The sequence below is a fragment of the Sarcophilus harrisii genome, chromosome 6, assembly GCF_902635505.1.
Source record: "Sarcophilus harrisii chromosome 6, mSarHar1.11, whole genome shotgun sequence".
In the NCBI taxonomy this organism is placed as follows: Eukaryota; Metazoa; Chordata; class Mammalia; order Dasyuromorphia; family Dasyuridae; genus Sarcophilus; species Sarcophilus harrisii.
Window position 1 is genome coordinate 230,994,593 of NC_045431.1, and position 25,965 is coordinate 231,020,557.

Consider the following 25,965-nt stretch of genomic DNA (forward strand, 5'->3'; position numbering starts at 1 on the left):
GGGGGTGGGGGTGAGGAGGGATTTGGCTTTGATTCCCTCCTACCAAAAATTGAGTATCTTGCTGTATCCAACTCTTCACGATCCCATTTGAGATTTTCTTGGTAAAGATACTGAAGTGGTTCGCCATTTCCTTCTCCAGTTCCTTTTACAGAAGAGGAAACTGAGGTAAGAGTGATTGACCCAGAGTCATACAGCTAGTAAGTATCTGAAGACAGATTTGAACTCATATAGTCTTGTTGACTCTAGCTCCAGTACTCTATATTCAGCGCAGTTGAATTTCTTAACGCTCTCTAAAATCCCAATTAATTTTGACATTCTGTGCTTTAATAGCCCTTCTTCTTGAAACTTCTTTTAAATCTTTGTCCCGACTTCACTGTACTTCTCTCACCGTAGCTTATAGGACCACAGTAATTTGCTAGACAATCTTTCCCTCCTCTTAGGTAATAAGCTCCTCAAAAGTAAATTCTGGGTCATTTCTATCTTTGTAAAAATGGTACAATATACTGGCCTTGTATGTTATTTTCTTTTTCAACACCTGTAACTAATTAAATGTGGAAAACTAATTCAGTGTGGATAAAACTTCCTTTTATCTACTTATTTGTAAAAATGACAGTCCCAGAGAGTACCCATTTAAAAATTTAAAGTGACTCACCCATATTCATAAATCCAGTCTAGATCAAAGCCAAGACTTGAACCAAGATTGTCAATCTCCAGAGATGACCCTCTAGCCATTAAGCAACACCCTTTTCTCTTAGGACATAGGCACTTAATATTGGTTAGTGGAAAGAAGAAAAGATATTTCATGTTCAATCCAATAAACAATTATGTGTGCCAGATGCTACGCTAGACACAAGGGAAAGAAGGAAAAGGAAACAAAGTCAATGTTCTGAAAGATTTTATAGGGCAGTTGGAGGTTGGCAGGAATGGGAGGAAGCAGATGCTACATTTTCTCTGAGGAATAAAAAGGATACTATTTGAAATTTTGAAGAGGAGAGCACTGGCGTCAGGATGGAAGTTAGAGGATTGGGATCTGAATTTGGTCAGCTCTGATCAAACTCGAATGAAACTTCTATGAAGGATTCTATGAGGCAAAAGGGAGGAAGACATGCTTCAGGTAAGGGGGACAGCCTAGGTAGAGCACCTGTGGCACAGAGAATGCCAAATTTAGAGAAATCCATCGTGTTTGTGAGAAGGGAGTGTGGAGAGGAATAATGAGCAGGGAGCCACGTAAGTAGGCTGTAGCCAAATTGTAAAGAATTTTGGGAGGGGGTGAGGTAGGAAGTGGGAGGGAAGATTAAAAGATGACAAGGGTGACATCTTTGCCATAGAAGAGAAGGGGGCAAACAAGACAGGTGTGATGAAGAATCTACTAGATTTGGAAACGGATTGGATAAGGCAGATGAGGATGTGATTACCATATTTTATTTGTAATGCACAAAAAAGCTATAAAACAAAATACTAATGACATCAACAAGCCTCCTGAGCCACTGAAATTATGGACTTCATTCTCTTTCCACTTTTCAATACCTTGAAACTTTTTTTATATCTTCCTTTGTCCTTTGAAAGTAACCCATCTTCTTAGACACCAATTAAAGTCCCTCCATGGAATTCCATGTTCTATGAAGGTCCTCCCAGCTCTGAAATTCCATATTCTAAAAAATCCCAACCATCTCTGGAATTCCATGTTCTAAGGTCCCTGTCAGCTCGGACATTCTGTATTAGAATGGAAGTCTGTCCTAGCTCTGACAACACTCTCATTTCCAGCTCAGACGTTCCCCGTTCTGGTTTCATTTTAAAGATCCAGAATTAATTTATGCCTTTCTTGCCAGGAAGCCAAGAAAACAAATGAAGTGGTATGGTGATTGTGCTTCCATTTATCCAAAGCCAAATATCCGAGGCCATCCATTACAAGCTTCTATTTCTCTCATTACACAGTACTCATTGATGCCAATGGACTGCTGACATCTTGACAGTGATTCAGTGTGAGATGTGCCAAATTTCCCTAATTCCACTTAAGTTCCCTGGGTAGGTGGGGGAGGCAACAGGATTGTCAGTGTGGACAGCAGCAGAAATAGCCACCTAGCTTCTACCCAGCACAGTTACTTCTAATTGCAACCACTCACTTCATAGCTAATGTTTATATAGCATTTTATGGTTACTATAGATAATTTCAAGGTCATTATCTTAATTGATCGTCCAAGTAGCCCTGTGAGGTCTGTGGTGCAAGAACTATTATCTTAATTTTACAGATTATAATAATCACTTTCATTTCTATAGCACCTTTAGGCATACAAAATAGACCACACTCTCCCAAAATTCCCATAAGTGTTATAATCCCTAAATCACCCATGAGGAAACTGAGGCACAAAGAAATGGAGTACTCTAAGTCAGTGAACCAGCAAATGTCCAGCTTGAACCTAAATCTGGCTTTCTTATGATGCAGTGGAATGAGCATTAACTGACTTCAGTTTGTAAAGATCTATATTCAAATGTGACCTCTCATACTTACACCCCAGGAAATTTGGGCAAATCACAACCTCCACCGGCCTTCATCTGTAAAATGAGGCACTTGGATTAGATGACCTTTAAGGTTCCTTCCATCTCTCAAGTGATGATCTTATAATGTCCCCAAATTGAGTATTCTTTCCACCTTCATGTTTTCCTTATTTTTCAAGGGGAGGAAATTAAGGTTCAAGGAGATGAAGAGTTTTGTCCAAGGTTACCAGGTAAAGCTGGCAGTGACTCCTCAGGACCTCAGATCATCAGTGCTACATAATCATAGCCAGCCCTGTGATCTGGGGCCATTTTTCTTTAAAAATAATAATAATAAGGGGATTTGCCTAACGGACTGAGGTGCCTTTCAGTTCTGGCTTTTATATTCTGTGCTCCTTTTCAGATCTAGCTACTTTGTTGCACTCTGCATAAACTCTTAACTTATCAAATGAGGATAAAGCTCATTGAGTCTCGAGGAGGAAAACACATAGACAGAAGCCGCAGCAGCATCCGTTGTAGTGGGGCCAGAATTGGTAGCTGGTTCCAAGCGAAATTTATTTTCTGAGAAAAAGCTTGCTGTCGTTTATGAAGCTGGGCCCATTTCCCTTTCCTAGCCGTCCTCCTGTAATTGGCAAGGACGAGTTCTGAACTTCACGAAAGCTCTTGGTTTTGTCTGCTCTGGCTCGTCCGCTTGGGATCGCAGCGATTCAGTTCTGCAAGAAACCTCGGAGTTTCCAACCCAGTTACTCTAGAATTCGAAAGAAAAAAAACAAAAAAACAAAAAAAAACTGCGTCCCGAGAGGAGGCTGCGAAAGTCACCTCACGTCTCCTGGCATCCGGTTCCTCATCTGCTCAGAGCGGGGCTGGAGGGTCGCGGGGGTTTATGGTAACTCACTCGCCCGCGTAGGGTGGAGAGGAAAAGCCAGCTCTAAAGCTGGAGAAACTCACGGGAACTACTTTCATTCAAGCAGTCCACCCCTCCCCCAAGTTACCTGGGGATTGGGATTTGCAGTTGGGAGAAACTGAGGCACGGGACGGAGAAATGCTTTAACGGCTCGTCTAAATCAGGCTAAAAAATCAAACGCGTTAAGAAAAACTTCTTTGCAAGGATTTCAGTAAGAAGGAGCAAAAAAAAAGGGGGGGGGAGGGGAAGGGGGAGAGAAGGATGCTCGCGATTTTGCAGCTGCGCCCTCTCGTCCCGTCGAAATAGTTAATCTTCTGTGCTTCCCCCTGGGCTCCCGAAGAGAGCCCCCGAAACCGCCTCCGCTGCCACGCAGCCCAGCACTGCACAGGTTAAAGGAAACTGGAGGCCGGTGGTAAAGGGGTTGGGAGCACAGGTGTTCTGTTCGGGTTTCGAAAGGGTTAAAAATATAACCGTGTTTATTTTTCCTGCAAGGTCTCGGGGTTGTCCTCGCAAACGGGCAGTCCGGGACGGAGGGGAGCCCCTGTCCGAAGGACTTGGAAAAACGACCCGTTTCAGGGGATTCCATTTCGGTAATAACTTTCCGTTCCGGGAAACGTGCCCCGCTCCCGGAGTTGGGCTCACCTTTCTCCCCCGCTCCAGGGTGCCCCCCCCCCGCCCCCCCCGCGGCCCCCCCCCCCCCCGTCCCCTCCCCCGGACCGGGACAGCATCAAAGTCTGCCCGCCCCCGGGATCAGAGAGTTTCTTCCTCCCCCCGGCTCGCGAGGGCGCCGGGTGGGAGCCCGGGGAACTCGGGAGGCGCCTTCTGGGCCAAGTTGGGAAGTGACTGGTGTGTCCCAGCTCCGGCCCCTGATTTGGGGGGTCCGCGTCGGCCCCAAACGCCGCTTTCTTCCGTTTTCCATGTCATTTCCTGTACTAATAAGATGGTGGTCAAAGCTGGGAGGGAGAGAAGCAGCGAGTCGCCGCCGCCGCCGCCGCCGCCGCCGCTCCCAGGCTGGCTGTGAAAGTTTCCCTCGCCTGGGACTAGGGAGCCGGCAGCCGGGGCGCTCCCCGCGGCCGCCGGGGGCTGCCATCCAGGGGGGGCGAGCCGTCCCCGCGCGCCCCTCCGCCCCCGCTCCCGCGTCCACCGAGCCGGGCTGCCGCCGGATTCCCGGGGAAGGTGAGTCAGCTCAGCCCCTCTGGTCGCCAATGTGGCCAATGAAAATGGCTTCGAAGAGCGCTCGGCAGTTTGCCAGCGAGAGCCGGGGCCGCTGGTGCAGAGGCCGCGGGGCCGGATCGCTGGCGGGGGAAGCGCGGGACTGGCTCCGGCCGGGCTCGGGGGCGGCCGGGGGCCCGGGAAGGGGAAGGGGACTGGGATCGGGCTGAGGCGGGGCGGGGGGGAGTAGCCTGGCCCCCGCTCCGAGGTGGGTTAACCCTCGGCAGGTAGCTGCTACCGCTGCGGGATTCGGGGCGGCAGCTGCCTCCGCCTCCTTCTTCCACTCTCGCTCTCTCCTTGTTACAATGTAGCCTTCCCCTCCCCCCCCCCCCCCTTCCTTGCGTTCCTTCCTCTGACGGACGTCCGCAGCGACCAATGGCAGCGGCGCCCCGGGGCCGAGCGTTCGGAATGAGAACGCGGTGACATGAGCTGGGCGGAGCTTGGAATGTTGGAGGGATCGCAGCTGCCGCTGGCCTAGTTCTCCTGGTCAGTTTCACTTCTTGGCTCGGCTCGGGCTCGCCCTCGGCCTGGGGGACTCGGAGACTCGATGGGAACCGTAACGCGGCCTCTTTTAAGGGCGCTCTGGCGGTCCCGCTTCACGTAGCTCAAGCAGCGGGCGGTGCTTTTCACCTTACTTGCGAGCGTTGAGTCTTCAGGAAATCTCCCCCTCCCGAATGTCCACCCCCCTCCTTCTCCTGCCTCTCCCTAAGGCCCCGAGGTACTTTCTGATGCAGAAACTGCAGAAACTTTGTCATAGGGTGACCTTCCCCTCGAGCCCGGGGAGCCACGGATGCAGGTCGACTCCGGGAAAAGAAAGCTGTCACTGGTGGGATGCACAGATGGAAAAGTTGGGGAAGGATACCCTCTCCCGGCCCCTCTGAGCTCAGATCGTGGGGCGGGGGCGGGGAGGAGGCGTCAAGCCCTTTAAAAGCAGGCTAGTCCTCTCCTTCAGTTGCCTGTTCTACGGAAAAAGAAACGGGGGAAATCCGGGAAGGAAAAGTAATCTGGATCCTGAGATGATAGACTTAGAAGTGGGAAGAGCCGTGGAGGTCTAGCCCAACTTTCCTATTTGACTATTGAGGAAACTGAGGTCATTAAACGAAGCGATCAGTCCCAGGTTATACAGGTAATTAGTGACAGAGGAAGAATTTGAACTTGGAACTCCAAAGGCGCTTCCGTTTGCCCCCTACTCCAAGGTCACACGGGAAGTCAGGAGCTGAGCTCACAGTCTAACCCCGGTCAATCAAGTAGCCAACCAGCATTTATTAAGTATCTATGAAGCGTACCAAGCCCTGGGCTGACCACACTAGGGATTTGGAGTCAAAGAGAACTACCTATCCCTGCCCTCAAGGGGCATATATTCTACTGTGGAAGAAAGGATACATATATACAAACTAGGTGAGCATCAGACCTGCGCCTGTGATTTTGCTGGTCTGGAGAACTCCAGGTGAGCTAATTTTTCATGCAGTGCAGGTCAGCGCCTTCTCAGAAATCCATAATCTTAGAGAGCCCCTAGCACCGAGAAGGGGATTTCCCCAGGGTGGCACAGTTCGTGTGTACCAAGGGTGTGACATAAACCCAGGTGTTCCCGGCTCCCCGTGTGGAGGTGACACATAGGCTCAGACTGGAAATCCAAGCTTGCTTGCTTCCTGCCTAAGAGTCTGGGGAAACATCGTACTTCCAGTGGCAGTTGTTTTGATGTTTGTTCAGATCTATATGGACAATGACATATACATTCAAGGGGACATACACCCAATTCCCTGGCTACCGTACTGGCGGAGTAATAATGAGTCCCTCTTTTTTCACTTTTACAAGTTTTGTCTAAACCTTGTCAAAAGCACCTTCCATAGATTTTGGGATCCTTAGTATTCATTCCTTGCATTGGGCTGTAGTAGAGAAAGCAAAGGTGTGACTGTTTGGCCATAGAATTCCCAGGATGATAATCACAGTAGCCTGTGGATCATTGAGGCAGGGGGTCGACAATGTACATTGCCAGGGGATTGGAGTGAGGACCTTAGCTTTTTAGACTTAGGTCAGACCTGTGATCATAGAACTCAACTTGGAAGAAACCCCATCGTTGAAATCTCCAGTGTAGTGTGTTCAGTTTTGTCAACTACATTTTTAGGAAGTACGGGACAAATTTGAACATCTCAAGGAACCAGACAGAGCAGCGAGGGAACAAAATGCAGTGTCGTCTCCAGAGAATTTGGAGAAATTGGGATGTTTGTGTTTTGCCTGAATTCAGTGAGCCCACAGTAGGGCTGGAAAAGATCTCTGAGATCATCTAGTTTATTGGGGTCAAACTCAAATAGAATGGAATCCTTTTAGGCTTCATATTGACTTGAAAAACCACAAGTCAACATTATGTCTTGTCTTGTATTTTTATTTATTTTGTTAAACATTTCTCATTTACGTTTTAGAATGGCGAGGACTACTGCTGGGGAGTTTTGTGAGTTTGACAACTCTGAGCTAGACTAATCACCTTATTTTACAAATAAGGAAACTGAGGCCAAGGAAAGTTAAGCAACTTATCTGATCTAGATCTGGAAGTAGAGTTATTGGGAGACATTCTAGTTCAACTTCCCATTTTGCAGATAAGAATCAGGGACCAGGGAAGATGGAGATTTATTCAAGATTACTTAGGCAATGAACAATGAACATGGGGATTCTGGGGAGGTTCTCAGATCAGGTCTCTGGCTGTTTCCATATACCTGGACACATTCTTACGAGCAACTGAGAGGGTCCTTCCTTTGCCTTGATAGCTCTGCTGGGGGAATGATACTTGACTGGCATGTCTGTAAAGTGATAGTTCATAGGTGATCAGTCTAAGGGATTCTCAAATGGAAAACTTCTTCTACCAAAGCAAGTTGTCACTTTCTCTGCCACTCAGAGAATTAACTAGAGCGTTAAGATGATCAGGGTCACACAGCTGGCATGAGACAGCAGCAGGACTTGCACCCAGGTTCCTCCAGCTTCAAAGTTTGCTTTCTAACCTCTATATCAGATTGCCTCCAGTCAATCACAGATACATGTGTGCACATATACTATTTTTGGAGGGGAAATTTTAATATATTTTTCTAATTAAATGTAAAAAGCAATTTTTAATGTTTTTAAAATTTTGAGTTCCAAATTCTCTCCTTCCTTCCCCTCTCCCTTTCTTGAGAAGGCGAGCAATCTGATATAGATTATACACGTGCAGGCAATGCATAGATTATTTCAAGGATTAATGATTTCATCATTGTGGATACTATTGATGTAGATCCCAACCCTTCTCCCCCCCCCCCCCCCCCCCCACAGCTTATTCATTTGTGATTATCATGAGTTGCTTTGGACAGAAACCATCACGTCTTGGCCAATCAAGTGATGGACGACCCTCTCCCCACTTAGCCAAGCTGATCCTCAGAGTCAGGATTCTATGCTCTTCTGGGCTCACATCTAAAGTCTTTCCAGATTTGTGGGAACTGACAGAGGTGATATTCTGCTGATACAGCCTTCAAGAACCCTGGATAATCCCTATTAGACATACAGAGTTGTGTTGGAACCAACTCAAACCAGTTCTCCGTAAATTTTTACATTTTCAGGGCGAATATTTACACCTCAGAAATCAACAAAGCTACAAATCAAGGGTTGATTTATTGTTTTGGGTTTGGGTTTTTTTTTTTTGTTTGTTTGTTTGTTTTTTGGTTGCCTGCATTTAAGAAAGAGATGGAGTAAGTATTAATAATTCAAATTAAACTTTGCAATTTGGGTTTGGGATTTTCTAAAAAGTCCATTGTTAAACATTTATCAACACATTACTGCACAGGATCAATCAATCTACAAGTGCTAATATTATTAAGTGTTGATATGTGTGACAGCTTTATAGCTCAGCAAATAAAGCCCTAGTCCTGGGAGTCAGGAAGATCTGAATTCAAATCTGGCTTCAGACAGTTATTAGCTGTGTGACCCTGGATAAGTCACTCTACTCTACCTCAGTTTCCTCATCTGTAAAATGAGCTGGGAAGGAAATGGCAAACCATTCCAATATCTTGCCAAGAAAACCCCAAATGGAATCATGAAGAATCAGAGATGACTGAACAACAGCATGTGCCAGATACTGTGCTAGGTACTAGGGATATGAAAACAAAAATAGAATTAATTGTCCTTACCCTTGAGGAGTTTCCAGTCTGTTGGGAGATATCACCCATACATAATAAGTATATACAAGACCAATACAGCATACATTGGGAAGGAGACATAAGAAAGCAGCACAGGGACTGGATTTTTTGCCTCATTTTGGAAGTAACCTCTGAGCTACAATTGAAGGAATCTGGGAATTAAGATTCGGAGGTGAGGAGGGAGTGCCTTCAGCGCATGGGGGACAACTTCAGGGCCTTGCAGAGGAAGGACAAATGAGGCTGTGTGGTGGCCTGAATGCAGAATGGGAAAGGGAGTGGTGTATAATTGAGGTAGAGAAAGGAGGCCACTGCCAGGTGGGAAAAGCCTTTAAATGCTCAACAGAGAAGTTTGTGTCTGAGCCTAGTGCTTAATAGAGCAGAGTTTATTGAACAGCAGAATAACGTTGTCTGAGATGGCTTTGCTGTGGTTGTTCAGTTTCTTCCAACTCTTGATGATCCCACAGACTATGGCACTCTAATGCTCTCTTGGGTTTTCTTGGCAAAGACACAGGAGTGGTTTGCCATTTCCTTCTCCAGCTTATTTTTACAAATGAGGAAACTGAGGCAAACAGGGTCAAATGACTTTCCCAAGAGTACCTAGCTAGAAGTAGCTGAGGTTGGATTTTAACTCAGGAAGATGAGTCCTTCTGACTTGGCGGTCTATCCACTGAAGCACCTAGCTGAGCTTTAGGAATGCCTAAATGGGTGGATTCAAAAGGAGGGAAACTTGAGAAATGAGATCCAGTTATTAGCCATCTGTTGAAATAGTCCAGGTGAGAAATGATGTGGTAGGAGTTAGTCTCACAAGTAGAGAGAAAGTGTGGAACAGAAAGGTGCTACTGGAGCAAAAATCAGCTGGATTCACCCAGAGATTGGGATGGTGGGATGAGTGAGAATGAAGAGTTGGGGATGACTCCAGGGAGAGCTTCCGCCTGTAACAGTCATGGGGAGGCTGAGAAGAAGGGAAGGTTCGGGGTCAAAGGTGAGGAGTTCTGTTTTGGACGTGCTGGGGTTGAGACATCTCTGAGATATCCAGTTCAGCAAGTCCAGTAAGTAGTGATGTGAGGCTGGGATTCAGGGGAGGTTTCAAGCTTAAAAGAGCATCTCTTCTAACACTTTTATTTTACCAATAAATTAAATGAGGCCTTTAAACATTGTGACTTGGCCAGGGTCATCTAGGTGGGAAGGAGCTAGAATTAAAATTCAGGACATCATTCAGTTACATCAAACTGCCATTATCTAATGATGAGCTAAAATAGGATTGAAGAGGATACTAATTTCAAGGAATATCAAAGAACACCCCCACACACACAAACACACATGATTTATGGTTCATAAAGATCTCTCCTCATAGGAAGAGAGGATGGTATAGTGGGAAAACCACTGGACTTTAAGTCATGGAAAGAAGGAAGGAGGGGAGGGACGGATTTAGGAAAGGAATGAAGGAGGGAAAAAAAGAAGGAAGGAAGGAAGAAAGAAGGAAGGGGGGAGGGAGGGATGAAAAGAATGAAGGAGGGAAGGTAGGAAGAAGGAAGGAGGGGAGGGATGGAGGGAGGAAAGAAATGAAGAAGGGAAAGAAGGAAGGAAGGAAAGAAAGAAAGACGAAAACATTCATTAAGTGCACTGTGCTAAATGTTATACAAGTATTTTATCCTTACAACCATCTTGGGAGGTAAATGACCATAAAAATCACAGAGCAAAGAAAGAACCTTAGAACACAGAATATCATTAATAGAGGGTTCCTCCATGGGAAGGGATTTAAAAATGTAAGGAAGCTTGGTCATCCAGCTCCTGTGTGAACATCCCTGTGATAGAGAACTCATCACTTCCTGAGACTCTAAATCCCTAGCAGGGGCAGTGCAGCTTGAATCGGTGATTTGAGTTGATCTATCTATCTATCATCTATCATCTACCTCTCTCTATCTCTCTACTTACATCGGTGATCAGACCAAGAACTTGGCATAATAATAGCAGTATGACTTCCCAAGGATTATTGGCAGCAAGTTTAGAGGCCTTCACAGGTCATTACAAGGATTCCTGGCAGGACCAGCCTTTGGCAGGATTGTAAAATAGGCAATTGGTCTTGAGCAAAGCTTCTGCCCCCTTCCCCTCTTCGTTTTTATTGTGTGCCTTGGGCATTGCTTTCCTGCTATTCTTCTCCCTTGGCACTGAAGAATCCAATGAACTCATTAACCACAATTTCATTTATGTCCTGGACCCCATAGGCAGTCTGGTGAGACCTATGGGCCCCTTCTCAGAATAATGTTTTTAAATGAATAAAATAAAATACATAGGATTGCCAAGGAAGCCAATTAGGATGAAATTAAGTCCTTAAAATGTTAAACATCAAATTACAATCAAGTTCAGGAGCTCTAGATTAAGAAGCCCTGTTGAAAGTGTTCTGGGCTCTCCCCTGAGGGACATTTACACTGTAAAAGTAGAACCTGGAAAGTCCAGCCAGCACCAAAGCCAAGGAAGTAAATCTCTGGCTAATAATTAGCACTGCCATTTATCTTAGATTAGATGATCTCAGTTCTCTCCTACCTCGGACTTTCTCTTCTAAGATTCTCTTCCACTTCTGATGGTCTGTGCTCTGATGGTCCTAGCTTTGACATCCTCTGTTCCGAGCACTGACCTCCTATGTTCTAAATTCTTTCCCAGCTCTGATATTACATATTCTAAGATCCCTCCCCTCTCTAACAGCCCATGTTCTAATGTCCCTTCCAGATGTCGTTCTCTATTCTAAATGTCCCTTCCAGTTCTGACATCCCATGTTCAAATGTCTCTCCCAGATCTAGTACCACGCTCTAAATTCCTCTCCAGCTCTGACATCCCATGTTCTAATGTCTCCTAGATCTGACAATTTATGTCCCAAGCTCCCTTCCTGTGCTGATGTTCTCTTTCTAGAAAGTCTTGGTGGATGGGAAGGAAGCTATTCCTTAAATTAGTAATGAAAACTAGACTGGTCAGGAGAGTTGGGATCCAACATTAGTAACAGAGAGAGGAAGACTCATCATCAGAGACCTTTGTTCGGACCTCAGATATCCACTGGCTTTGTGAATAGACTTGTTTGAGTTCCCCAGACTCCCACCTTCCTTACAATGGTGAGCAGAGAGTTGACTGTTTATGCAGAAGTATTTTAAAGACAGCCAGTTTCAGCTCATTTTACTACAGGCTCTGAGGGTTTGCAAAACATTTACTTTATGGTGACTTATGAAGAAGGTAGCGAACACATTGTTATTCTCATTTTACAGATATAGAAACTTAGAGTCAGAGAGACAGTGACTCTGTTCACTAAAGGAGATACCCAGATTAAATAAGGTGCAGTCTCTGACCTGGCAGAGCTACAGCCTAGTGATATTTGAGGAATTATAAAAGAGCCAGTAAGGACGTTAGAGCAAGGCTTCTTCAACCTTTTCCACTCATGACCCCCTTTTGCCCGAGAAATTTTTACATCCCTCCAGCTATCCAGGTATAGAAAATAGGCACAAAAATAAAACATTTATTGAGATTAAACCAAAAATTTATGACCTCCATGTTCAGTTACACATAACTCACAGTTTAAGAAGTTTTGCCTTAGAACATAGAATATCTGAGCAGGAGAAAATCTTAGAATATATGCTTTTGTACGAAGCCTTTCACTATATGGGTCCTTTCTTCCTTCCTCCAGGTGCCTTGTTCCTTGCATCCCACTCTGTCTTGTAAATCATGACTTTTTAATTGATTTGTATTTATTCTCTTTATATTTATTCTGTATATATTTACTTGTATATCCCCTGCCAGATGTAAGGTTTTGTTAGGGATTATTTCATTCTCTGTGTGTGCACACAGACACAGAAAGAGAATATATGTACATATGTATAATATATATAAATACATGTAGTATGTGACACAATATAATATATACAATATACAATAAAATGTATGTACACAAAGAAATAATATATCCATTCATATACATGTATGTATATGTTTGTGTACATATGTTCATATATATATATATATATATATATATGTGCGTGTGTGTGTGTATTCCCAGGATTAGCACAGTACCTGGCACATAGTACATAATACAAATGCTTTTTATTGATTATTAGATGTCAGAGCTGGATGGGACCTTAAAGCAAAGAAAGAACCTTAGAACATGCAATATCATTAATAGAAGGTTCCTCCATGGGAAGGATCATCCATCTAATGCAATCAATTGATCAATAAGCCTTAATGCCTACTATGTGCCAGACACTGGGTATCCAAAGGCAAAAGTGTCAGTATCTACCCTCAAATTTACGGTCTGTCCAGGGAGACAACATGCATTTATAGATTTACATGCCAGATAGCTAGATAACTAGTAGGCAGTAGATATTTCATGTACAGGACATCCCAAAAGTTGTAGTACAACTTTAAGTTATTGCAGCTATTTTGAGCTATTAAAGCTTAGGGCTGCACTGAGACTTCTGGGACGGTCTATATCTGTAATCTAGACAAGATGTTCTTGGTGGGAAGAGCTCTACCAGCTGTGGGGTTCAGAAAAGGCCCTCCTTCTTCTTTTATCTTTTGCCTTTAAAAACATTCCGAGCAGGGGACCATAGTCTTCCCTAGATTGCTGCCAAAGGGGTCCAGAGACTCGAGGTTTTTAAAGGTCAGTTTCAGTTACAATGTTCTACAGCCTTTATTCTAAGCTTTCTTCTGGTTCTGACATTCTGTGCTCTAGGAATGATTTTTAAAGCTCAGATAAAATGCATAAAGTTACTAAAGGAAGGCGATTATTATTATGATTTTTGCAGTTCACCTGTCCCAGATTAAGAACTCCTGAACTAGTCCAGTGTCTCAAATTACAAGTGGATAAATTGAAGCCCAGCATGATTTAGTCGCTGAGGGAAGAAACAGCAGAACTATAGTGAGGTTCATGGAAAAGCAGGGCCATCCCTGTAGCATTAGCAGAAAAAAACATGAAATGTGGTGTAAAGGGTTTGCAGAAAGGGAGTTTCTGCAGGGCTCTGATTTGCTCCTGAAACAGGATTTAACCCCAACAGCAAATAATCTTTGTTGTTGTTGTTCAGTCTTCTATATCCCTCTGTGACCCTATCTGAGGTTTTCTTGGTAAAGATATTGGAGGGGTTTGCCATTTCCTTCTCCGGCTCATTTTATAGATGAGGAAACCAAAGCACTTTTTCCGCACACGGCTTCTCATTCTGAATGTGAAAGCTCTACTGGGACACCTGGAAAATGAGGGGAGTCACACCAGATGACCCCTGAGGTCCCCTCTGAGGTCTGGGCAGTAGGTGTCCCAGTGCGGAAATCTGCTTGGTTTTTAGAACCTTCTTGAGCTCTTCTGAGGTCCTGCCTCATCCAGGAAGCCCTCCTGTCCGTCCCTTCTCCCTGCCCCCAATAACTTTCTTACCTTTCCTGCTGAAATTGCTCTTTGCCCCCTGCAGTTTCTCAAAATGAGTTCATACAACTGCAGGTCTAGAAAAGGTGTTTGGAAACAGTTCTATGCAAGGGCCAGCTAGAAAGGCAAGCCCCTTGTTAAAATTTTATTGTTAGCATTTACACCTCTGAAATCATCAAATCCTACAGATTAGGATTTTATTTGTTGTTTTGTTGACTGGATTGTCTAGTGATGGAGAAAATGTCAATAATATACATTCAACTTAAAGGATTTGTGTACAGTTTTGTTTTATTTTTTGGGGAAATCATTTCCTTACTTTTTTCTTTTCTTCCTTTCTTTCTTCCTTCTTTCCTCCTTCCCTTCTCCTTCCTTCCTTCCCTTCTCCTTCCCTCCTTCCCTCCTTTCTTTCTTTCCTCCTTCCCTCCTTTCTTTCTTTCTTCCCTCCTTTCTTTTTTTCTTTCTTTCTTTCCCTCCCTCCTTCCCTTCTTTCTTTCTTTCTTTATTTCCTTCCCTCCTTTCTTTCTTCTTCCCTCCTTGCCTCCTTTCTTTCTTTCCTCCTTCTCTCCTTCCCTTCTTTCTTTCTTTCTTTTTTTCTGTCGGTCTGTCTGTCTTTTTCTTCTCCCAAGTCCCCTATTTAACAAAGAAGAAAACTGAAGAACAGACAAATTCTGACTTGGCTAAAGTGATACAGCTGGTTTATGGATTCTAGCATACCTGCTTTCCCATCACTGTTATCTCTTTCTTAATATCTGTCACTCTTATATTCATAGTTTAGTACATAATGTTTAATAAAAGTTTGTTGTTGGTCTTATAGAAGCAGCATGTTATAGTCCACATAACAGTGTCTAATATTTAGTAGGCACTTAATAAATGTTTAGTGATTGGTTGATTAATAGAAAGCAGAATTTGAGTCAGGGAAGATTGTTTGCCTTTGTACTGGCCATGATTCTCCCTGTGTTTTTTTCTCTCCAGTACCTGGAGAGTACCTTCTTTATCCTCATCTCCTAGAATCCTAAAGCTCTTTTCAAGGCTCCTGGGCTTCCTCCTCTCTAAGACCTTTTCTGATGTGACCATTTCTCAGCTCTTCTTGAAACTTATTTGAATATATTTTATATTTAAGGCCTGGCACATCCCCTTAACTAAACTTCTTGAGGACAGGGCCTGCTTTTGTCTTGACTTTGTATCGGAAGTCCTTAACTCAATACCTCTATCTTCAATCCTGACTAATTAATATAAGTAACAAAGAAAGGCTTTTAGGGGTCTTTTCACACCTAAATCTTTGATCCTGTTTAATCCAGGAGCATGTTAATCAATGACTCATTATAATAATAAAAATAGCTGATTTTATATAGCATTTCATGGGCATTCTTTATGTTTTCCTGCCTGATGTTTGCCACAACTCCTGCTACAGGCAAGCAAATACTGAGTCAGCTCATACTGAGGTAGTTAAATTTCAGCATGAGAATTTGTACCCCAGAAATTGGTAAACACTATGAATCCAGATTGGATTTATTATTGTATTTATTGTCTAGACTTAGAAAGTGATGGAGAAAATGCTAATAATTTGGATTAAATTTAAAGGTACATCTTTTTTGGGGGGGTGGGAAGGAGAGGCAGGTGTTAAATTTTAGCCAGCATACTCCAGGCTGAGATCACTGTTATTTACAATCTTTATAATCTTGGTCATTCACTTACCCCTTCAGTTTCTTCATTTTTAAAATGTGAAGGTGGGCTCTGATCTCTAAATCGAAATCTAACTTTTCTAAGAGATCCAGTGATTCACAAAGGTCCCCTTAGCATCTGAAGTGGGACTAAGATTCAAATCTTCCAAATCCAAGGCCGGTATTCCTATCATTATAAGTCCTTCAATTTCTTCTACTTCTCCACAGATCGTATTTTAGAGTAGTCTGGGGACATGAAGGGATTAAGCCAATCTGTGGTGAGACAGAATTGGACTCTAGTCTTCCTGACTCTCAGGGCTGCCTCTTTCTCCAAGGCATCAAATTGTCTCTTCCCAAATAAAAACAGGCACCTGATGAATGCTTTCAGTTTATTGTTGGGTTCAAAACCTGATTCTGTCACTTCCTCACTATATGATCCTGGCTAAGTCAAATACACTTTTCAGTCTCAATTGTGAAATAGAGATAATGATGTCTGTAGTATCTACCTCACAGAATTGTGGGATTCAAGTGAAATAATAAACTTTGGAAACAGGAAGGGGCTTTAAACTTCTTTTAGCCATTATTTTATAGCCCTTATTCCTATGTCATTCTCTTACTGTCTTTTAGTTTTCTTGGAACCCTGTCCACCTGCCCTGTGGGAATTTTACAAGTGAAATAGAATAGGTATCTTCTTCTGATGGTAGCAGGTGCCATAGGAAACAAGCTGGTTTGTTTAACACACATTCTCTCTCTCTCACTCTCTCTCTGTTTGTCTCAATCTCTGTCTCTGTCTCAATATCTCTTATACACATACACACAAATGCAGACACAGACTCACATACACAGAGACACACAGACACACACACTCTCTGTCTCTGTTTCTGTTTCTGTGTCTCTATCTCTGTCTCTGTCTCTGTATCTCCTACACATACACACAGATGCAGACACAAACACATACACAGAAACACACAGAGTTTGTCTGTCTCTCTCACACATATACACACACACACAGACTCTCTCTCTCTCTCTCTCTCTCTCTCTCTCTCTCTCTCTCTCTCTCTCTCTCTGTCTCTCTCTCTCTCTCTCTCTTTTCTTTCTCTCTCTCTCTTACACCCCTTCAAAGTTTTGAAGTGCTACTATTTTGAAGAAGCACCTTTCTTCCCACAGATTTAAATCTACATTGAAAGATACAAATGAGAATGTTTGCAAAAAAAAATCCCAATAAAGGTGACTTCCTGAGCAAAATCTCTGGCAAATGACCTTGGAAGGAGGGTGTGGCATATATAGGGTTGGGGCTAAACAGCTGACGTGGGGAGGGGCAGCTGGGATTTGGACCTCCAGCCTAGGCACCTGTTAGAGGTGCCAGAGGCTCCCTTCCCCTCCCTCCCCACATTATAGAGCCCCATATTGCTCTCCACTGGTGTTTGGGTCGCTGGAGCAGCAACTGGTGCCCCCAATTGGAAATGGCAAGTTGATCTTAAGACTAATAGGAAAGGGGTTGGCGTTGGGGTGGGGTATGTGGGAGCGGAGAAAGCTTACCCTGTAAATCCTGGAATCCAAATGAGAGACAGCCTTTCTTCTTAGATACAAGGGAAGTGGCCCCCTGGCCATATTTAGACAGGCTAAGGATAGCAAGGGCACATGGTTTAGTGGGGAGAACTCAGTTTTTCTATCTAGAAGACTTGGTTTTGAGTTGTAGCATCAAAAACTTTTTTAATTAAAAGTTTTCAATTAATTTGCATTTGTTTCCTCTCTCTCCCCTTCCCCCCCCCCCGCCCCAGCCCCATAAATTCAGGATTAGGGAATATACGGTATAATCCCCCTCATTTTGTAGTTGAACATAGTGGGAAACCAGAAGCTAGAGCTCAGAAACACCAGCTTGAAGGAGCTGATGATGTTTAACCTAAAGAAGAGGAGATTTAGAAACCTAAATTACTCTCTTCAGAGTTTATCTTCAGGGAAAAAAAAGAGTAGCCTTTTTTCCCTTGCACAGATCTAAGAAACTCCCCTTGACTTCATTGGGCATATCTAAGAGCCTCTAAAACCCTCCGCATTCTAAAATCTAGCCTTCTATGATCTAAAGAGACAGACTGATTAGAGGGGAGGGGGGTTGTAGACTGACCCCAAGGGGATGTCATCCACCAATCTAAGGGTAAAAAGATTGTATCCCACCCTTGCTGCCATAGCCAATCTTGGGATTTATCTCTAGTGTAGTCACACTTTCCCCTGTCCCCTTTCACTCCCTCATTCTGTCCCTCTCTTCTGCTGTGTAAGCTTCCAGCCTCTCCTCATCCCAACAGAATGTTATCCCTGTGGGGCTCCCAGCCCCCCACATCAAGAGCTGGGGGAAATCTGCCCCTCCTCCTCCTCATCTCATGGCAAGATCAGGCACTCCTTGGGTGAGTTGGATTCTGGAGGCAGAGGGGGAATCCTGATGAGACACAGTGGAAGGAAAGACAGGGGAAGGTGGGAGAGGTCTTGGCAGATGTTGGGCATTGTCCAGTGGAAAGGTCAAATGACCTGCTTTTGGAAGTTGGATACTCTTTGGTCCCAAGCGGGTAACTTATATAGAGACAGATAACACTTTTATGTGAGAGGGGGAAAAGAACTTAACTAAACTAAAATTGAGTTTACCAGTTGGTTCATTGGGATTTTCCATTGTATTTTATAAAATAGTTTATAAATAAGAAAGAGTATATACAAAGAATGACTATAGTGATGTGAAGAACAAGGACAGTTGAAGCTGAATGCTCTGCAGTGACCAGTTTCATGATGGAGGAGAGATAATCCATTTCTCTTCCTCTTTCCTTGTAGAAGTGGGGGATCACAGATTATTGCATATATTGTCAAGCATTGTTACGGGGCCATTAGTTTTGATTAGGTGTTTCTTTTTTTCAAGGGAAAACTCGAAGGTACTAGGTTCATGGGAATATTTAGAAGAGATTCACAAAAAATATTAACAAAATTTTAATTAAAAGTGAATAAAGTGAGAGTCATCAGAACCAATCTGGCTGACCTCGAACACATGGGAACACAGAAAATGTCAGAGATGAGAGGGACCTTAGAACACTGAATGTCAGAAGTGGGAAGATCATTAGAACATGGAATGTCATGGCTGGAGGGACTTTAGAACATAGAATGCCGGAATTGGAGGGGACCTTAGAACATAGAACGTCAGAGTTGGGGAAGAAGATTAGAGCATAGGCTATCAGAGCTAGGAAGAACACCAGAACACAGAATGCCAGAGCTTGGAAAGCCCTTAGAATTCAGAATAGTCAGAATTGGGAGATATGTTAAAGATCGTTTTATCCTGCTTCCTCTCTTTCTGAAGGGGAAGCTGGGGCTGCCTGGTTGGTTTGCCCACGTTATCCTAGCATGTCAGGAGCAGAGCTTAGATTGGAATCTGAGTCCCTCAGCCCCCCAGCCCAACAGGCTACCCATCCCACCTGGGTCACCCTTATGCTCAGCCAGGTCCTGGGTCTCCGGTGGTGTTCCCCCATAACCCTGGGAAGACTTCCTCCCGGTGGGACAATCAGCCAGCTCCTAAAGGGCTGCCCTGATCCCAGGTGCCGTGTGTGGTGCCAGTCGCCGGGCGGATTAACTTTTGACTCGGGAGCCTGAGCAGGGCTGGTTTGGACGTCACTGAGGGAATATATATGGATCCACCCCCACAATGTCATTTTTCCCCAAGCGGCTCCTCTATCTCTGCACTTTAACAAAAGGAGAGGGATGGGGGGGGGGGGGGGGGGGGAAGGGGAAGGAAGCAGAGGGCTCCAGAACAGGCAGATGGACCTACTGTCATGGATCCGGGAGCACCCGCTCCTGCCTGAAGAGGGGCAGCTCCCGGCCCTGGCGTGGATGAAGCACCTGGGGGAGCCCCAGGTAGGATCCTCCTGGATTGGCTCAGCCTTGCCTCATTCCCAGGTACAGAATCCCGAGTGTCCCGGTGTGCCGGGGGCAGCAGATTGGGCGAGAAAGGAGGGCTCGAGGAAAAGGAATGCCAGCTCCCACTGGCTTGGGGTAGATATTTCCAGACTTCACCCTAGGGAGAGAAGGGAGAAGGCAAAGCTGCTCCGGCCCCCAAGTCTGGGCTGGTTTTTGGCAAGGCTGACTGAGTTCCCTTCTCCTCCCCAGAACCAGCTGCATGGCAGACAGAGCCCAATGCAGAGGGCATCGTCTCTAGAAAACAATAGATGGAAGAGTCGGGGAAGGGAAGAAATCAGGGAAGTGTGGGGAACTTGAGGAGAGATTAAGGGGATGGAGATAAGGGTGTGGAAAAGAAGAGAATGAGGGAAGAAGGGCAAAAGCACACATGGAAGAAAAAAAGGATGTGGTATGGAAAGAATATACTGTCTTTGGAGTCAGAAGATCTGGTTTTAAATCCTGCTTCTGCCCTTATTTGTGCCTCAGTTTCCCTAATTTTAAAGCTGGGAAGGACCTTAGAATAGGAAATGTCAGAGCTGGAAAGGGCCTTAGAACATGGAATATCAGAGCTGGGAGGGATCTTAGAACATGGAATGTCAGAGCTGGGAGGGATCTTAGAACATGGAATGTTAGAGCTGGGAAGGGCCTTAGAACATGGAATGTCAGAGCTGGGAAGGGCCTTAGAACATGGAATGTCAGAGCTGGGAGGGACCATAGAACTTTGAGTATTACATGTTAGGGCAACCTTGAACATCATTATCATTCCCCACAGAGGCCATGCTGCCCTCTGCCACCCTCCCTCCCCCTCCCCCCCATTTCACAGATGAGGCAATACTGGGGCTGTTATTATTTATCAGTTACTGTTCCTCACTGCCCATGGCTAAGGCTCCATATTCTGATTGTGTCAGCAAATGGAGCTGTTTGCTCCTTCCCCTATTGAGAGCTGGGCTCTTTCTGATGAAGCCAGACGGCTTCTCGCCTGCTGCCCAATGAGTCATTCGGTGAGCTAATATTCCTCGGCAGTTGGGCCTCCCAGGGTGTGAGCGACACACAGCATTCCCTATTCTGTCCAGGTCACTGGATTGGCATCTGGGAGCGCCAGGAGCTGCCGCAACAGGGTCTTCCCTCCAGGCTTTGGCGCTACGAGGGTCCCCGGGGCCCATGGGTCGGTGAGTCAGACTTTGCTGGTGGACGCCTTGGGGGGGCTGGCTGTGTCTGTTGCTTCAGCTGTCAGTGGTGGATGAGGCAGGGTCTGGAAGAACAAGAAGGAGGGAACAGAGAAGGACAATTCCTAAATGCACCTTCTGCTTCTAAAATCAGTCGCAATAAGATTTAGGGCTCGGAAGGACCTTAGTGGTTAATTAACCTACTTAAATGAGGAAATTGAGGCTCAAACTGGCAAAGAAACTTGCCCAAAGTGACACCGTCCATCAGTAGCAGAGCCATTATTCAAACCCAATCTCCCGACTGCGGACTCTGTTATATTTTGATTCCACTGTCCTGGTAGGGAGCCCTTTTGTGGGCCTGGAGAGTAGCATTGGATTGAAGACCTTCTGGTGGATTCCCCGTATTCCCTAACCGGGCTTAATCTTCCTACAGACTTTGGGTGGGGCTGTGCCCTCAGGAGTCCAAGGACAGATATAAAAACAGAAATGTCTGTAGCTGATAGCTCTAGAGAAGCATCTTTGGAATCAGGGGCCCTGGTTCAAATCTCACCCCTAACCTGGGCAACTTTTGGGCAAATCATTTGATCTCTCTGAAACTCAATTTCCTCCTCTTTAAAAGATCAGATCTCTAAGCTTCTTTCCACGGCTTCTTTGGAAGACCTTGGAAAAGGGGGGGATGTATGTGTGGAGGGAAGGGTCAAGCTCAATCTCAGAGTTCTCTAGGCTTGGTGGGTACATGCTATTCCTTTCCTCCTGAAAGATGATGAATTTTGCTGCTCACAGACAGCCAAAGTTCTCCTCTATCCAGGAGATTTAGAGTCATCAAACCCAAGCGAGAAGGGTCCTGGCACTTGCCTGGTTCTGTGACTTCAAGGAAGTCACCTTCACCTCTCTGAGCCTCAGTTTGCTCAACTATGAATTAAGAGAGTGGGACTTAACGAGGTCCCTTCCAGCTCTGTCTCTGTGTCCCTGTGATCCATATGACTGGGGCCGAGGGAGGCCAGTGTTCGTCCCTAGATCTCTACCTCTCCCTTTTCCCTCAGCTTCTGCTTGGGGAATGGACAAAAGAAGCTGGTTATTTCACAAACCACACCTTCCTATTCCCCTTCTCACCTCTCCTGCCAGGACTGGGTGGTAGTCAGCAGATCAGGGATGGCTAGATCTCCTGGACACGGTGATTGTCCCGGAGCTCTGGGACCTTGGGAGACAGTGCTTCTCCTAGCTGGCTTGGGATAGTGTACCTCCTTCCCTCTCCCTCCACCTCCATTTCTTGCCTTTTTGACTTAATTGAGATTTACAGAATGCTTTCTTCATAATAAGCCTGTGAGACAGTTTAGAGTCTCTCTAGACTTCCAAATCCTGGGGTTCTGTGATGAGAACAGTCAAAGCTGCTGTTTGAGACCAGACTCCCCCTTCTTGCCTCTATAGACTGTGCTGCCTCAGGAGATGCTGTTCAGCTTCCCAGGTCCAGGCCCTTCTGGTTTTCTCCTGAGGGGTTAGTCTGGGGCTTGCCAGGGGGCCAAGCATCAGGGGCATGTTAGTGTGAGGATAACAGCACACTGTAGGGAAGCTGAGTCCGAGACTGACTTCTCTGGGCACAAATTCTGTTGTTGTAAAATGAGGGGAGAATCACCGGACAATTTCTAAGGTCCTTTTCGGAAAGAAATCCTCTGGTGACGAGGTTGGGCTTAAGGGGAGCATGAGATAAATCTAGTAAAACTCTTATGAATCAGGCCAAAGATGACCTCCAAATAGTGACATTTTAAAAAATTGATACCTTTCTAACATCACCCTTATTTCTACATATATTCCTTCCCCTGCCCTATGTAGCAGTCTATCCCTTGTAACAGAAAGAGAAGAAGAAAGAAAGAGAGAGAAAAAAAGAGAAAAAGAAAGAAAGAAAGAAAAGAAAAGAAAGAAAAAGGGGCAGCTAGTTGGTATAGTGGATAGAATACCAGCCCTGAAGTCAGGAGGACCTGAGTTTAAATGTGGCTCAAATACTTAACACTTCTAGGCTGTATGACCCTGGGCAAGTCACTTAACCCCAATTGCCTCAGCAAAAAAAAAAAAGAAAGAAAGAAAGAAAGAAAGAGAAAGGAAAAAGGGAGGAAAGAAGGAAAGACAGAAGAGAAAAAGGAAGAACAAAAGAAAAAGAAAGGTCAATTCAGCGAGACTAACCAATACATCAGTGTCAGCATATGTACTCTTCTATACCCATAGTCCTGTACTTCCAAAAAGAAAAAAAGAAAATGCATTTTTTATCTTTTCAAGTGACATACCCTTGCTTTTTAATGTTCAGTCATTTTATCAGTCATGTCTGATTCTTTGTGACCCCTTTTGGGGTTTTCTTGGCATAGATAAAGGGGTGGTTTGCCATTTCCTTCTCCAGCTCATTTTACAGATGAGAAAACTGAAGCAAACAGGGTGAAGTGACTTGCCCAGGGTCATGCTGCTAGGAAGTGTTTGAGGTTAGATTTGAACTTGGAAGATGAGTTTTCTTGACTCCAGGCCTGACACTATCCATTGTACCACCTAACTATCCTAACTTTGAAAAAAACAAGAACACCGGTGATTCTCACCTACCATCCAGGAACCTTCACTTCTATTAAATGAGAGGATGATGCTAGTTCATCTTGAAGGTCCTTCTGAGGCTTCTCAGGCTAGAATGCTCTTGAAGTCAAAGCTTTTAGGTCTTTGGATGCTGTTAGGAAATTGCAGCATCATCTACTCCAATGGCTGCATTTAACAAAAAAGGAAACTGAGGGATTAAGGATTAATCAGAAGGATTAATTTAGCTTGACCAAGGTCACAAAATGCTCAGTGGAGGGGCTGAGACCATATCCCACATCTTCTTATTTCCAGTATCCTATACTTTAGATTGTGTGATTTTAGTTTTTTGAATCTAAGAAATAGCAGCATATAGGAAATCAGAAGAAAGGATTAAGACTTGGCTTTACTACATTTTAGCTGTGTCTTCATGGACAAATCACTTTTCCTCGTCAGTATTTTCAGCAGTAAAATGTGAGAATTAGACTAGATGATAGGTGGCCAGACAGATAGATAGACAGACAGACAGGTGGATGGATGGATTGATGGGTGGATAGATAAATGATAATGAAGATAGATATATAAGGAGTGGTAATGATTAGATAGATATGTAGATATATAGATGGATAGATACATACATACATATATACATACACACATGGATGGATGAAGAGGGAGAAAGAGAGAGAAACAGAGAAAGGGGGAGACAGGGGGAAGGGAGAGAGAGAGAGAGAGAGAGAGAGAGAGAGAGAGAGAGAGAGAGAGAGAATATATTAGGTGAATCATGTATTAAGTTTTTACTGTGTGTCAGGCACTGAGCTAAGTTCCTGGGATACAAAGATACAAATACAAACTTATACTGTCAAGAAGGTTACATTCTCTCTAACTCTGGAAGACAGCACATAAGGGGACCTGGAAAATAAGTAGGAGACGTTCTGGGGCAAGGTCAAGGTAGTTTTTAAGGAGATGGAGAAATCTGATCATTGATTCAAATAAAGATGAGACAGCATGGCCGAGGCGCATCAGGAAATGGTGGTTAAGGGCAGAGACTTAGCTATCATACCCTCCGTGGTCCCTGCCACACTTAGCATTTTATGATTTTTATATCTGATATCTGAAATGAAAGACAGGGTTCTTAGTGGGTAGAAAGATGACTTTGGAACCAGGAAGGCATGAGTTCAAGTGCTGCCTGTGATACAGATTTGCTATGATTCTCCCAGGGAAATTATTTAATACCATAAATTGCAGTGCAGGTGCCCAGAGACATCGGTAAGAATCACTGGGAATTCTCTAGACCGGTGAAATGTCAGATCTGGGCCCATGAAAAATCCAAAGCAAGATGAGAATTATCTTTTTAATCATTTTTGTGAGCAAGAGTGTGATTGTGGGATGGCTGGATGAGATTGTGAATGTGAGGGTTCGGGGCACATCTATGATTGTGGCCAGGCAGACAATTTCTGCTATGCTGGGAAGCTGCTTTCTGAACCAATAGAACCCTCCTTTGTAAGGACAGAGCCTCTGGACCTGATTTCCAGGGTACCAGGAGCTACCTGAAGGATGAAATTAGAGCCTTGCCAATGGTGGGATGATTTCGGTTTCTACCCATGTAGAGTCCTCCCCAGTGCTGCTCCCCAGGACCCTCCAGGGATCCTAACTCTTGGTTGGCCCCTTGGTTAGTAGAATGATAGGCAGGGAAGTTCAGGGTTTAGATGCCTTCCCTGCTGAAGAGGATATCTCAGAGAGGTCTAAAAATAGCAGTTTGACAAACCATCATCTCATCTAGATAGGAAGCTTTAGAATTAGAGTATTTTAAGTAAAGTATTATATTTTAAGAAAATGCTACTTATTTGCTGTGTAATTCTGAGCAAGTCACTAAGCTTCTCTGAAACTTTTTCCATCTGTCAAATGGGCACAATAATACATATACTAGCTACATTATGGGAATGTTACATGAGACATGTTTTGCAGAGAGGCAGCATACTGGCATAACTGGATGTGGAGTTGGGAGGATCTGAGTTCAGATTCTATCTCAGACACTTGCCAGCTTTGTGGCTCTCAACAAATAGCATAAACTCTCTGATCTTTATAGATTTATCTATTGAGAGGTTGAAGAAATCTTAGAGATCATGCCATCTATCTCTTCAGCTCACTTGTTTGTAATATGGTTAGGAAGAGAGAAAGTTCTTTGCTATCAATCCATCAATAAGCAATTATTAGCTATTACTCTATATACTCTACCCTTGGAATGTCATGACAAAAGGGCTGAAAGTCAACTACTGATTTCATTCATTTAAAACAATCGTTCATTAAGAGGGAAGGGAACAAGCATTTATTAAGCACCAACTATGCGCCAGGCACTGTGCTAAGTGCTTTACAAGCATTTTCTCATTTGATCCTCTCATCTAAACTCATTTATCCAACTTGTTTCATTAGGCAAATATTATGTGCCAACTATATATAGGACAGATTTGAACTCAGTTCTTCCTGACTTGTTAAACAAATATTAAATACC

General features: G+C 44.3%; 1 protein-coding gene across 6 annotated transcripts in view; it reads left to right on the plus strand.

Moving 5' to 3' along the window:
- Positions 1 to 4,114: 4,114 nt before the first annotated feature.
- Positions 4,115 to 25,965, plus strand: part of PRDM11 (PR/SET domain 11) — an 89,790-nt gene continuing 67,939 nt past the window's right edge. For 2 of the 6 annotated variants that reach the window (XM_031942812.1, XM_031942816.1), the window contains exons 1-2: positions 16,916 to 19,740; positions 20,814 to 20,909. In XM_031942812.1, coding sequence (XP_031798672.1) covers positions 19,546 to 19,740; positions 20,814 to 20,909 — 291 coding nt within the window. In that variant the 5' untranslated portion in view covers positions 16,916 to 19,545. Of the gene's footprint in view, positions 4,574 to 16,915; positions 19,741 to 20,813; positions 20,910 to 25,965 lie in introns of those variants that run through there. The other 4 variants (XM_031942814.1, XM_031942815.1, XM_031942813.1 and 1 more) reach the window with 3 other exon arrangements.